At 38.6% G+C, this 14,293-nt stretch overlaps 1 protein-coding gene across 1 annotated transcript in view; it reads right to left on the minus strand.

Moving 5' to 3' along the window:
- clip1b (CAP-GLY domain containing linker protein 1b) overlaps nucleotides 1-14,293 on the minus strand; it is a 39,859-nt gene that overhangs the window by 4,287 nt on the left and 21,279 nt on the right. The window contains exons 14-16 of the mRNA XM_013909044.1: nucleotides 11,354-11,460; nucleotides 4,798-4,843; nucleotides 4,576-4,619 (exon numbers count right to left, since the gene is read on the minus strand). Of these exons, the coding sequence (XP_013764498.1) occupies nucleotides 4,576-4,619; nucleotides 4,798-4,843; nucleotides 11,354-11,460 (197 nt within the window). The remainder of the gene's footprint in view (nucleotides 1-4,575; nucleotides 4,620-4,797; nucleotides 4,844-11,353; nucleotides 11,461-14,293) is intronic.

Below are 14,293 nucleotides of genomic sequence, written 5' to 3' on the forward strand. Positions count from 1 at the left end.
AATGGTACTTGGAAATGGAAAGGAAAAAAATCATTTAATTTAGTAGCGAGGCTGAGAGGCTCTGATACCAGTTCACTGGCAAATTTAAGTTCAAGGTCTTTATCAGCATTATGCTTACTGTTTGTTAATATTTTCCCAAATTAGCTTACAATTTCCTTTGGCACTATTAATTAGTCATGAAAAAATTTGCTTTTGCAATTCTCAAAGTTTGTGTGACTTTAATCCTTGCAGATATAAAATTTAATCGATCGGTATTTAATCCAGATTGTAACAATTTTTTAAGTAACTGGTCTCTGAGTCTCATAAGCTGTTTACACTCAGTATTAATCCAAGGCAAGGAATAAACTCATTTCTTTAAATGGCTCTCTTTCTGAAATTGTGACAAGACCCCTTTTATAGCAGAATATTTATTAGTGTCATCACATGATAGTATGCTAGTCCAAAATTATTTAGAGCTACCATTAAATTTTGTTCTTGACTATTTGGAATAAATGTTTTTTTTATATTCATGCTTTTACTGACACATCTCAGTCGCTTGACGGAGGCGGTCGCACTTTCTCCTTCTCCCTTATCTTTCCTGCTTGGCTTCTCATGTCTTTCGTATAGTCTTGCTTATTCTCTAACCCTAAGAGAGTCTCCCAGACTTGTTCTCTAAAAACATAAAGAAGAATTATGGATTTGATCAACTGGTCCCTTAACGGAATTGACACCCTCCTGGGCTTGGGAGAGCCCGATTGTCCTGCAGAGACGTTTGCTGCCGGATACTCGATGGTCAGTTGCGTCGTGTGTCTGGCGACACTCTCGATGGAGGACTTTGAATGACATCTACCAATTTGGAACTACGGTAACAGAGTTCAAGCTGATTGGAGCTGGCTTGGAGCTGGCTTATCGAAGAATAAGAAGCAACTACAGCTGTTCAAAATACCACAAGGGTTGCCGACATGATAGACGATGGGCAGGGCTGTGAGTACTCAGACTGTGTGTGTTTTTTTTTAAACGTAATATGGATAACATCTTGAAGAAGAACAACAGGAATTGAGAGACCTGGTGGCCAGTGACGGACATTAGACCAACTGTAAAATTGGAAGCAGTTTGTTCGCACTAACCAAAACAACTACCATCTTCATCTCATGTAGCCCCCCTGGCGCCAGCTGGATGCTCATAACAATTCTCCCTAGATAATAAGACTGTTTGTTATGACTCTCTCCCTCCTCACCCGCGTCGACCGAAGATTGTTGACTTTTGCTTAACCAGGTGAAGGGACACTTTCTCTCGGTTGAACACGGAACACAAACACACCGACGCACATATACACATATACACATGTACACTGACACAGACCTACACTCACCCCCCACCCCCTCCATACGCCTTCAAAGCTCATGTCTTCCATGTTGTGAGATGTGATGATTCATGTGCTGAGGTTTTTTCCGGTCCCAAAACGAACCCCCCGGTGGAACCCAAGCTGGGGGGAGTTCTTTTTTTCTCCTCGTCTTTCCTCATGTTGTGCATTTTCCATTGTTGTCCGGTTCCGGGTCGCTGCTCGTGCGGCTGACCGGCCAGCTACCAAGCCTGACCTGTCTCCCCAATGTGATGTTTGTGTATTGTATGTACGGTCGGCATGGTCAGTCTCTTAATTGCCCCTTGGGGATAAATAAAGTCTTCTGAATCCTGAATCATTGTTTTACCATTGTTGGAAATGAGTTATTATCCTTGTCATGTTGCCCTGTGAGGTCTGTGTTTTGTAATTGTTTTTACCAGTTTTAGAACTTAGTACTTGGAGCCCTGGCAAATAAGTGTATCAGTAAAGCACTGGTTCAACTTCTGTTGTTTGAAAAATGTGACATATAGATAAAAATGACTTGACTTGACTATGCTCAAATTTGTCCAAAGGACATTGTTCCAGAAGTTTTGCAGTTTGTTCATATGCAACTTTGCAAAGCTCTCTTTATAGAGAGAAGCTTTCTTCTGGCAACCCCTCCGAACAAGTGCAGTAATCGTGCTGTCATGAACTTTAATATTTCCCATATAAACTGGGGCTTTCAGAGTCTGAAAGATGTAGCACCTGAATAATCATCTTAGCTGTATTTTAGCAGATTTTATCACCGATTGCCAAAAAACACTTACAACAGAATAGTAGCAACCAGCTGACACTCCGGCAACATATCCGTTCCAGCAGTCTTGACAAACCAAAGAGAAGGAGAGCAGTTTGTTTCACTGAATCATCTCTCATGTCTCTTAATGTTTACTTTAAAACACTCTCTCCCGCCACATCTATTATTTCTGCTCTAATTGTATGCAACCTTGCCATTCCCCTCGAGCCAAAACTGCAGAGCTGCCAGTTCATCTTACATCTTTTTGACTTCACTTCACTCTGATCTTACACCACATATTTGTCTTTGATGTTAGACTGTGCCTTTCACTCAGAACTTAAGTCACTGGTCTCCATAAGTGGTGGGATGTTTTAATATCCTGATCACTAAAAACACAGTGTTTCTGTTTATGACTGGCACAGGGCCACAGAAGTGATATTCACAGCTTCTTTTGTTTCAAGACTTAGACAAGGCTTAAAATAAGACCAAACAGCGTCACAGTAAATAGATGAAGGAACTAAAATTACATTTTAAAAAAATCAAATGTTATCCAACTAAGAGCAAATCTGGGAATACTAAAAGAAAAAACACAGTACTAATGCAACGTGGCCTGGAACTAAATCCCAAAGTGACATATTCATATTGCTTGGTTTACCTGACTATAAGTCTAATATCCAAAGATATTCAGTTGAGTTTCTTTTTTTTATTTAAACAAAGAGTGCCCTTATGTCTTATGATTTGAAAGATTCAGAGGCTGCTCTTCTTCTTTTGTAATAGTCATATCTTTGTCCATTTTTTTTTTTTTTATACTCTATGCTGTACAATCCTTCCATTTTCTTAACGGTTTATCCACTTCAGGGTTGATTGGAACCTATCCTAGTTTTAATGGGACCAAAGGGATGTTACACCCTGGACAGATCACCAGGTTCCTCACAGGACTAATGCAGATACATAGACAACCTTTCACACCTAGGGCCGTTTACGATGAGTTCATGTGCATGTTTTTGTACTGAGCACCTGGAGAGAACCCATGCAGTCACATGTAGATCGTCCATATGCCACTTGACAGCCAAACTGGGTGGTTATTTCAAACCCAGGGCATTTTTGCTGTGAGGCACAGTGCCAAGGATCCCAGCATTATGCTGCCCCTGGTCGTTTGACCAGAACATTAATATGAAAGATAATGACTGGAAGAGGACTTTGTTCATAGTGAGTCTCTCAAATAGATAGCAATCAAGTCTTTCTAGATGCAAGTCTGTCTCCTCAGGAGTAATCTTAAAACCTCTCCTCTCAGTTATGTGGGGAGTTATTTGAAGCACTTTTTAAAACTAATCTCTAATAATCTCAATTTTAAGTGGTGAACAGGACATAAAAACTGCAAGTATAAAATTACCAGTTGACTCTGATAAAAACTTCTTAAAGCTAGTTGTTTTCTGAAGAAAACATCCAGATGTGCAAAAATGACATTGGTCACACAGCCTCTTATATCCTGATGATCAGAGATCAATCCTGCACTCATAGCTGTTGACCGAGTATGAAGCTGGAGCCAACAATCAGTTAGTCAGCAAGTTACTTGGTTACAATCTCTTATTATACTTCTTTTTTCCCAGTCTTTAATTAAACCTTCAGCAACAAACCAGAGAGACTTTGATTTTTATCTACAGACTTTCACACCAAGTTTCACACTTTAGCTCTTCATCAGCTCTGTTACCAGGACTACAATACAGATGTAACTCTGGCTCATCTCTGATAAGAAAAAACAGTCCAGCAGTCAACAGAGGGATGTGTGTAAGTACAGAAGGGAGTCCCATTAGAGGAACCACGTCACATTAAAGCTACCCTCCAAATCTCCAAAGGAATCAATCTCCTAATGTCAATATTTGAATAATCAACCAGCACTTAAGGAACGAAAACATTATAATACTGTGGTTTTATTTCTGGTCATTCCTGATAATGACTTCAGAAGCTGTTTAGTGTTGTTTTGATGGCTTTGTGTGTATCTTTGTTTAGCTGCTTGTTGTTATAGCTACTGTGTTGTGCTAGTTTATAGTTGGAGAGTTAAAGGGGACCAAGTGTGTTCATTTTCACATTGAGTTCATTGTATTCTTGAACTCTACTGAAGTAGGGTTGCATGAGTCATACTTTCATACATATTCATATCAATTAATGATTATTTATGTTATAGAGGAATTTGGTGCTGCCCCTCATCTTTGGGAAACAACTAATTTTTCACTTTTTAAAAATGAGTTAAATGGTTATTTGCTAAAAAATGAAAGATATGACATCATTACTGATGTTGGCTGTAGTCTTTTATAGGTTGTTACATTAGTTTTAGATGCATCAGCAGAGGAATTACTGAGAGATACAGTGACGAACACTATAACATTCTATGTTCAATGTTTAAAAACTAAACAGGAAAATATATTAAAAAGTCAGAAAATCAACATTCAAAATTTGAAGCACATATTTCATAGTATCTAACCTGGTCTTCATGTCTGGCTGCTGACAGCTGTGATCCTCGTTGTGCTGAGGCGTAAACACACACACAGACAAAATATAGAAGTATTTAAATAGAATCTAAACCCGTCTTAGCTTCAACAATTTAGTCACAGCAGGAGATAAAACCTCATTAGGCCAAAACCCTGATCTCTAACAGGATAAAGGAAAAGCATTTACATAATAAGAAAGTTAAAAAGGTCAATACCTCATCAGGATGCTGAGACTTGTGGGATGCCAGCTTCAGCTCCTCACTAGGGAAAGAAAAGACAATTCACACATTTTGAGGGCTGCACTAAAGGCAGTGTAGTCGGGTCCCAGTGATGTCTGTGTCACCAACACTGCTATATGCTTAAACCTGGTGATTCCCAGATATTCACATCTGTTAACATCTCACCTATACAAACCCAAGTAAGCATATCCAATACACATCTGGCTAAATATTCTAATGCTTAATGACTTTGTACTGCTACAAGAATCATTACTGATATACACAACAAATATATTAGAGGCTAATTTTGTAAATGATGAAATGATGAATACATTTCAATTAGGGGTGCAACGACACTCGTATCGATATTGAACCGTTCGATACAGTGCTTTCGGTTCGGTACGCATATGTATCGAACAATACAAAATTTTTAATTTATTTTATCAACTTTTCTTCTGACGATGCTGTCTGTGTTGAGAGCTCAGTGGATCTGCGTTTGACTACTCCGCCTAGGCTGCACTGTCGAGTGCAGATCCACTAAGCGCAGCGCAAGCTAGCAAGACAGAAGCTAACATGGCAAATTGAACCTCCCCCATCCTCATTCAGATCTGGCCTTTGGAACTATTTTGGTCTTCATGTGAAGTATGACCCTGAAGGTAAGCGCATCATGGACAAAAGTAAAACAGTATGTCGGATGTGCCACGCAATGCTCAATTACATGGGTGGGAACTACTGCGTTAGCACAGTCAGCTCGTTAATGTGTTGACGCCGTCCAGCCCCACGCACGGGGCGATTCACGGTAGCTCGTTAACGGAGATTTGCCGTGTTGTGGCGTTAACGTCATTTCAGATTAACGCTGACAGCACTAGTGGGAACACAATGAATATGACTGCACATTTACACCGACATCATCCTAGTGCAAAGACAAGTGGAAGACAAAAACAACAAGCACGCATGCTACAAACTTTACCCGAGTCATTTAGACAGCCGTTAGCACATGATTCTTAATATGCTGCTGAGAATATAGCCCAGAAGAAGCTTATAGTATAGCTTTTATTTTGGAAAGAGCCATTTCTCTGTAATAAACTCTCTTTTCCAAAGATGAGTGATTTCTCGATCAGAGAGATTTATTTTTTTTTATTACTTTGTTGTTTCAGCAACATTAAATATAAAAACTGTACTTTTGAGTTAAAATATATATTTATAATTTTAATAAATGACAAATTAAAAAAGCATGAACATTTTTTGTATCGAAATATCGAACCGTGACACCAAAGTATCGAACCGAACCGTGAATTTTCTGTATCGTTGCACCCCTAATTTCAATGATGAAATGTTCATGTTGAGCACCCATTAGTTCCCTTCAACTCTCAAAAGACACAGATGTCCTTGCCAGCTGACACTCCCTAATCTAAAGACTATAATATGATCACACAACATCTGAAGTAAATAAAAGCACACAGGGGTTATTAGGAGAGATTCATATTGCTGTTTGTTTTATAAGCTGTACATGTTCTCCCATTAAATCGCATCTCTCTACAGGAGATGCACTGACCAAGCAGCCAACCCAAATGGTGATTGAGAGCTACATATGGCATCAACCAGAGGCAACAGGCTTGATTCTGAGGCTAATGTGAAAGTACACTAAAGTGCAAAGCCACTGATGGATCTTACTGATGGATCTTGACCTGAAAATAATAAAGCCAATGTGAAATTGCTAAAAGCTGATTATATGCTAGCAGTCAAAAATCAACACCTTCCATCATAACAACTGTATGACTCACCAGTTTGGATTGTTAACAATTAACAACACAGACAGTTGTAGCTGATTACTATTTGAAATTTCCAGATACTGAGTGAGCCAAAATTTTGAGAAGATAACCCATTTTATTTAGAGAATAGTTTTCAACTTAGTCTAATTTGAATGTGGCTGACATTTACATTTGCACACATCTCTGTGTGGTAAACCATAGAAAAGTTCAGGGCTGGAGTTAATGTGTAGAAACAGCTACAAAGAGCTTAAGTATTACATCATATTCAGGCCATCTTCTTTTCTACAAACTTCAGTGCAGTCTTTCATTGGTCGTGCTGAGAAACCAAAAAAGTATGTCCCTAAGAACACACTGGCCTCCACTACAGGAACTGCGTTTATCTGCAGTTTGTGTAAACACCTCACTAACTTCTTTCTTCTATTCTTTACTGATTACAAAAATCTCTACAGCAGTGTCCAGCTGTTATTCAGACATGTCTGAGCTAACTATGAAAACTCAACTTGCTCATGGACTCAGCTTTTCTACCCAGCTGTGATATTTGGGCAATTGTTATTTTCCTATTTCTGAATTAGAATTCTGAACTTTCAGTTCATGTCTATAACTGTCACTAAATAAGAGATATCTGTAAAAATGCTCAGTGGATCTTAAAAAAAAGTTAATCATTACTTCAAATAGATTGTTTCAAAACACGATGGATGTATATTTGGAAACCATTCTCAGACTTTTGAAAAGCTATTTCTATGTCTGTGATGTCTGAGCAGGGACGATCAGAGAGTGCTGTTTGCCCCTCCCACAAAAGCAGCACAGAAAATTTTCAGAAGCTCTTTCACGAACCTAGCTCTCTGGGCCTGGGTGAGGCTTTAACATATTAATGGTCATGAAGTTAGCAGTACAAATATAGGGAGGTAGAGGGCCACCACAGTTTAAGATGTTTTGATGTATGCTCAATCATCCAGGTAAGTAAATCCCAAAAGGTTGATTCTGTTCATCTAGATGTACGATTTTCAGTGAGAGAAACGTTTCGTCGCTCATCCAAGTGACTTCTTCGGTCTCCGAAATCTCTTATGGGAGGCACAGTTCAAGATATTGACAGTATAAAGGATGAACCACCACCGTGACGTCATTTTCTAAAATGTACATAATCTATGTTAAGTATTCTCTGATATAAAGAGATCAGGCTACAACTAAAATGAACAACCCTCTGTGCCAAGAGCAATGGCCACTGACCACTGACCTGACTTCAGTGTAAACTGAATGTGAGATTGTCAGTGTACATTATATGCTGTATATACAGACAATTTTCATACAGCCATGATTGTGATGAAACTGATCTCTGACATTTATTAGTTTCTGAAAATATAACCAAAAAAGTCAAACATTTTGCACAACAATCCTAAATCTTAAAGTAGTGAAACGTGATGAGCTAATCTACATATTAGCTCTCATCACTTAGAAAGACACGTGTAGTTCTGTGTCTGCTGCCTACATTCACTCATGACACAGTCCTATTTTAAAGGAGTAGTTTATATACTGTAGTGCTTTACAACTAACCTACCTACACTACACTATTTGACTACTGTATATAAAAAAGCCAGCAGCATAGACAGTGTTGTCAGGGAATTTATGAATCTGGATATTTTTGGATGCCGGAACTAAATGATTTGTTCAGGAAAATGAGTTTAGCCCCATGTGGGTCATTCTTAGGATTTGTGTCAAAGTTAAAACTCTGAAGCTATGTGTGACTAATAGCCCAATCACAGCACCATCTGGGTGAAATATTTAGCTGTCTGCAGTATAATTACATTCCCCATGCCTCTATAGCATCCTGCACTCTAACACAACAGTGCGCTCCACTGTGCAGTTCTTTTTGCATATTCTGTGTTCAGAGGACATCACAAACCTCTCGTCTCAGTTCCAGTTGTGCTTTGTGTTAGGTACTAATTATTCATTTTAACATGCTAAAATAATTAAATGAGATGAGGAAAATGTCAACATTTCACCTGCTAAATATCAGCAGGTTAGCAGTTGAATAACAGCAAACAGTTTTTTTGTCATTGTTAACAATAGAATATCTATTCTAAATTATATTTTTAAATTCTAATTCTACAATACATTTTTTTAGATAGTAAAAAATAGGGCATGATGTAAAATGAGTTTACCACTCCTGCTTTAGATAAAAGACGGACAGACCATGCTTACAGATCTAAATATCTTTTGCTGCCTTCACACTGCAGGAAATCGATGATTATTTAAATGCATGATCACTTTAATTCATATTCCACATAAAGCACAATTTGATCTCAACTGGACTGGGTCATTAAAACGGCTGCATACTTGCCTAAAACCTGAAAAAAATGCCCCCATAAGTGTATTCTTTCTCTTAGTGTAAAGACATACAGAAGTACACTCTGAAGACATACATATTCTCACATAATGAGCCATCTATTTACAAGAAAGAACAGCCTGAAAAATAAGTGACATGTCTCATGTAGTGTGTCTGCTTGCTGTCAAGAGTGTTATTTCAAACAAGACTATGACTGAATACTTTCTTCGCAAAGCTAATTTTGATGCTGATTTCAGACAATCATCTCTCGCTTTCATGAATCCCACAGCTGTGACAAATATAAACATCATCTGAACTGTTTATTTATACTGCAAATCCAATTTTCTGCACTCTTCCATAACGCAGGTGGCCTACAGCTGAGTTCTCTACCTTAACACCCCCTGTGTGACCGTTTTAACAGTAAAAGAAAAAGTGAAAGAAACGAAAGCATAAAAAAAATATGTAAACCAAATGAAGTTAATGAACAATATTTTTGGCCTTCAAAGATAAAATTACAGCAGCACCAAAATATTACAATCATGACACGTATGTGAGCCACAATGTTTACAGCTGTTCTTTCATAGCACAAAGCCACCTTGTTTCCGTACAAGCCTGAAAACCCTCTCTCTTGCTGTCTCTCTCTCTCTCTCTCTCTCTCACACACACACACACAGAACACACGCACATGCTGATGTCACAACAAGAGAAATAGCCATGTCGGAGCCAGGCGGTCCTAGGAGGAGAGGAGGGATTACATAACAGGAGCAGAGTGAGGAAGGACGTGCCTCAAAAAGGATGGCGGAAAACATTGTTGGGACAAGGCGGGGTGGAGGTGGAGGGAAAGAAAATGTAAAACAACAATATAAGACTGTGACATGAATCATCCATTTAGAGAGCTTTTATTTTCAATTATTTAGGCAAAGGCAGAAAAAAAAGACAAAATTGTGCTTGAGGAGACTGGAACCGTTACACTGTAACTGATGTCATTTGTTGACATTTTTCATCTCCATTTGCTGCCTCTACATGCTACATATTGATGACTATAATCCAGCCAGTTAAATCCATGTGGAGCTCTGACATTGCAATTTAAGGGTTCTGATGACTCAAGGGGACATGTGGCAGGATGATGTAAAGGCTCCAAAAACACACGCATGGACACACTACATATTTACACATGTACACAGAGGTACTTGACAGCTTGAGAGAAACGCAAGCTCTATAAATAGAGCTCAGCGGCAGACTGGAACTTCACCAGAAACAAAAAAACAGGAAAGAAAAGAAGAAAAAATATGCCATAAGAAGAGAGAATACTTTTATCCTGAATCAAAAGCACCATGTTTCAGCTTACAACCAAAGATATACTGCTGAGTCAGTGCAAATGAAAGACTTTCCACATCTACATGTCAACACCGAACACATAGAAGGAATTAATAATGTAGATAACACGCTGTAAAAAAATGTCCAATTTTAATTCAGATAATGTTTTAAATGAACTTGAGCAGAGAAAAGTCAAGATATAAGGATCATGTGGCTAAGGTTCATGATTCACTATTTTCACACATACAGCTTCTCTACTATTTTTGGAAGAAGGGGTTGATTATTATTTCCATGTTCAATCAGTTCAATCCCAGGAGACGATGTAAATCCCATCAGAAAAGGCAGCTGTCATAAAACATCTGCCGAATCAAACATGCGGAGCTACCTGCTGTGAAGACCTGATGTAAATGAGCAAGCAGCCAAAAGTTGACATGTGAGATTACTGTGTCGACAAAACTGCAGATTCAATCAAGATATTTCAGGATCACATTTTGTGACATTTTTAAGTATAGTTAAGGCCTTAATTTTGCATAAATGGCTCTCAGACTTTTTAAGCATCTGTGAAGACACACCGTCAAAAACATATACATCCAGAAATGTAAAAACCATAACGTGGATTGTACAGTTAAGGATCTCAAACCTGAATAATGAATGCACACTCAATCTAAATTTCCAGTCAGATGTCATGATTCAGGAATGTTTAATAGGAGTACTACGCAAATGGGCTTTCTTTGCTGTGTTTCTAAACAGTATTGTACATTGTCCTCCACATCCATTATCACACAACAGCATGCTCTGACTAATTGTACTTTCCACAACAATTTAGAGCATATTTACAAGTGGAAGCATCTCTCTAGAGAGTTACACATGTTGCCAATTCAACAGCACATTTGACATTTCAGCTATAAAAATAAAAGTATTTTTGACCCATTAAGGTAACAACTAACAACTGTCAAGCCACATTCTCACACAGTCCTTACTGAGCGGAATTAGAGCTTGAAAATGCAGACTGGATTTTTAATGAACATTTGGCCCCCAGGACAAATTTAGCAGCTCCAAACTAATGAACTGGCTGGCTGGGGGTCACCTTTACGGGAGGCAAGAGGCAGGAAAAAACACATTAGTTATCATGAATACTCACATTTCCTTGCAGAGGATGCCAATACGCTGGTTTTCTGAGCTGCTCCCCTCTTTTGACAGACTGAGCTCTTCCTGATATTTGGAGTTCTGCTGTTTCAAAGCCTCAAGCTGAAGAGGAGCAAGATGGAAGAAAGGAAAGAGGGTGAGAAAGACACAGGGACTACAGGTATACAAGATTACACCTGATCCTTATTATTATTTCTCTAGAGGAAACAAACAAATATTGCAATTGTGTGCTGGTCAGTGATTTTTGGATCCCGTCTGGAGTATTTATGCTTATTTCATCTTGGCTGTAATTAAAGCTGCAATTACTCAAAGGAGTTTTTGTTCTAACAGTGATGCTCTGCAATTTTAAAGAGTTTGGTTTTGTTCTTCTACCTCATTACTTCAGTGTGAAATGTCTCATTTCAGGCTTTTTATCACTAGTGAGGGATATGAGTGTTTGGCCTACCTGTGTAAATGCTATGCATAAATAGCTCAAACAAAGAAGTTACCTTAAACAGGAAAAGGAAAGTCAGAATTCAATACCAAGAGAATGAAGCAAGAAAAAAACAAAACAAAAAAAAATTAATTTTAGATTTCTTCATAACATTGCGTATGTAACAGTCAGTTAACAATATAAAACTCCACTTCTCATTCGTCCATATATCAACAGAAATCCCTGTCCTACTAAAGACATGTTTATGATCTTTCTTTCACAAAAAAAATGAAAGCAAAGGTGAAAAACTGTCCATAAAGCACAGAAGCTGAAAGTAGTGACTGTCGATTTATCTGAATCCCCATCTAATCAATTATCAAGGTATTTACTGGCTGGGATAATCCCCAAAGCTGGGGTTAAGACAGTGACCACACACATGATTGTCTATGGTTTAATTCTCTCCTTCTCTCCCTTATTTAAATTCCAGCAACATTTTTGAGCTCTACAAAACACACAGATATATTCAACATCTTGTTCCAAATGATCGTTGCATTCCTTGGTTTGAATTCAAGAAAACTGCAGTAAGAAAAAAAGAATATCTGGGTCACTAAGAGTGAGACCAGAGGTAATACCTAAAATACACCAGCAGACCAAAGAGGCAAGCAGACAGCAGCATGAGCTGGAACTAAAAATAAAAGCCCCAGAAAGATCTATTCCTTCAACTTCACTGCAAGCAAACTTTTTTGTTTCCCATTTGAGTCACATGGCAGAGATTCCAAACACATCTGAAATCACTCCTGAAGCTTCAAAGCGCTTCTCGGACACATACAGCGCTGTGATATCAGCTGCTTTAGAACAGCGCCAGTCAATAATTAATTAACGAGTATGACTTTGAAGTCTATGTTTTTGCTGAAACAAAAAAGAAAATAAATACATTATAAAAACCTCATGCTAGCCTTTTAGAGCATGTTTCCATTTGCACATTTACACATTGTGATATTAACTGCAGCTGAGTTTCAGAGTTTTTTAATTCTATTATAATAATGTCCAAATTGAATGCATAAACACATGAAGACACACAAACAAGCACAAAATACAGAATTATCCAATAGGTTACAGGCACAGGCAAGGATCATTCACCTGCTTACAATGACCAAGAGATACTACTGTATTAGAAAATGACTGCAGCACTGAAGGTTTTCCTCTCAGTTTGATGTGCTAAAAAAAAAAAAAAAAAAAAAAAAAAAAAAAAAATCTAACGAATGATCCTACCTGGTAGTGAGGCGAATAGAGGTTGTTGGAGTAACCCTGATGCAGAGCAGCTATGTCCATACCTACACAGCTTACCACTGCTGGATTTCAGATGCGTTCCCTCGCTAAACGACAGCAGTGTTGTGACAATGCCTCCCCTCTCACTCTGTCTATAAAATGCATACACCAACACAAGCCGCTAGGCATCAATAAACCATCAGCTCTCATACCCTGCTGTGCACGACTGAGAGAGAGAAATGGAGAGCGTGTCGCCTGTACAACTCTCTCTCACACACAGAGTCAGGTTAGGTTAGCACTTCCATTATGTAAGCCTAAATAAGCTCCTCCTCAGACTCCCCCCCACCTTTCTGCAGCTCACAATCTGGTTTGTGCACACCACATGCACACACACTCATGAGAATTTTGACCATTCATTCATTGGTGAATTTCAACATCTCAGATTGAACCCTCAGTTGGAGACTGCAACAACATGTAATGTACATTCTACCAGACATGCCTTCATACTTTAGGCTCCTGCACTCGTTTAGTGATGTGTTATAGCATGGATACTCTGGAAATCTAACTAGGGCTGCAGCTAATCATTATCCACATGACCAGTTAATGTCTATACAGCAATGCCTGATTCTAGATCAATCAGTCCATAGTTTTAGTTGTCAGCTTTAGGAACCAGCTAATAGAAAAGAAATGCATCTACATGTAGAATTATTTTTATTATTAGAAATACTTATGTTAGGTTATTACACGTTACGGTTTAAATGGTAAAACAGTTTATTTGAAATGAAGATGTTCTTTCCATGTACTAAGTTAGGAAATTACTGCACTTTACTTAAATGTGGTGTATTTGTTTTTATGGCCGGACCTAAATATTACCCACATAGCAAAATTGGTATGGCCCGGATCTGGCCCACACAATGTGCTTACACATTGCCCACATACCACAAAAAATGACGGCCCTTTGGTGGCCCACATCTGGTTTGCCAGATGTGGCCCATACATGGTCCAGCACAAGGCCAGTTGCAGACACACTGCTGGTCCTGTGCTGGCCCAGAACAGTTTCAGCTCTGGCCCCAGGGCCCTATTTCAGGAAGCCGGTTTAGTGCAAACTCTGAGTAAGTATACCCTGAGTTAACGAAAACTCTGGGTTTTCGGTTTCACAAAGCGAGTTTAGATTAATTCTGAGTGAGTTACTATGACGACACACTCCGTGAAACTAACCTGCCCCCTAGCAGGTTTACTTCAACTAACCCTGAC

Source organism: Pundamilia nyererei, unplaced genomic scaffold, assembly GCF_000239375.1.
Source record: "Pundamilia nyererei isolate P.nyererei 1_Seehausen unplaced genomic scaffold, PunNye1.0 scaffold00002, whole genome shotgun sequence".
NCBI classification, from domain to species: Eukaryota; Metazoa; Chordata; class Actinopteri; order Cichliformes; family Cichlidae; genus Pundamilia; species Pundamilia nyererei.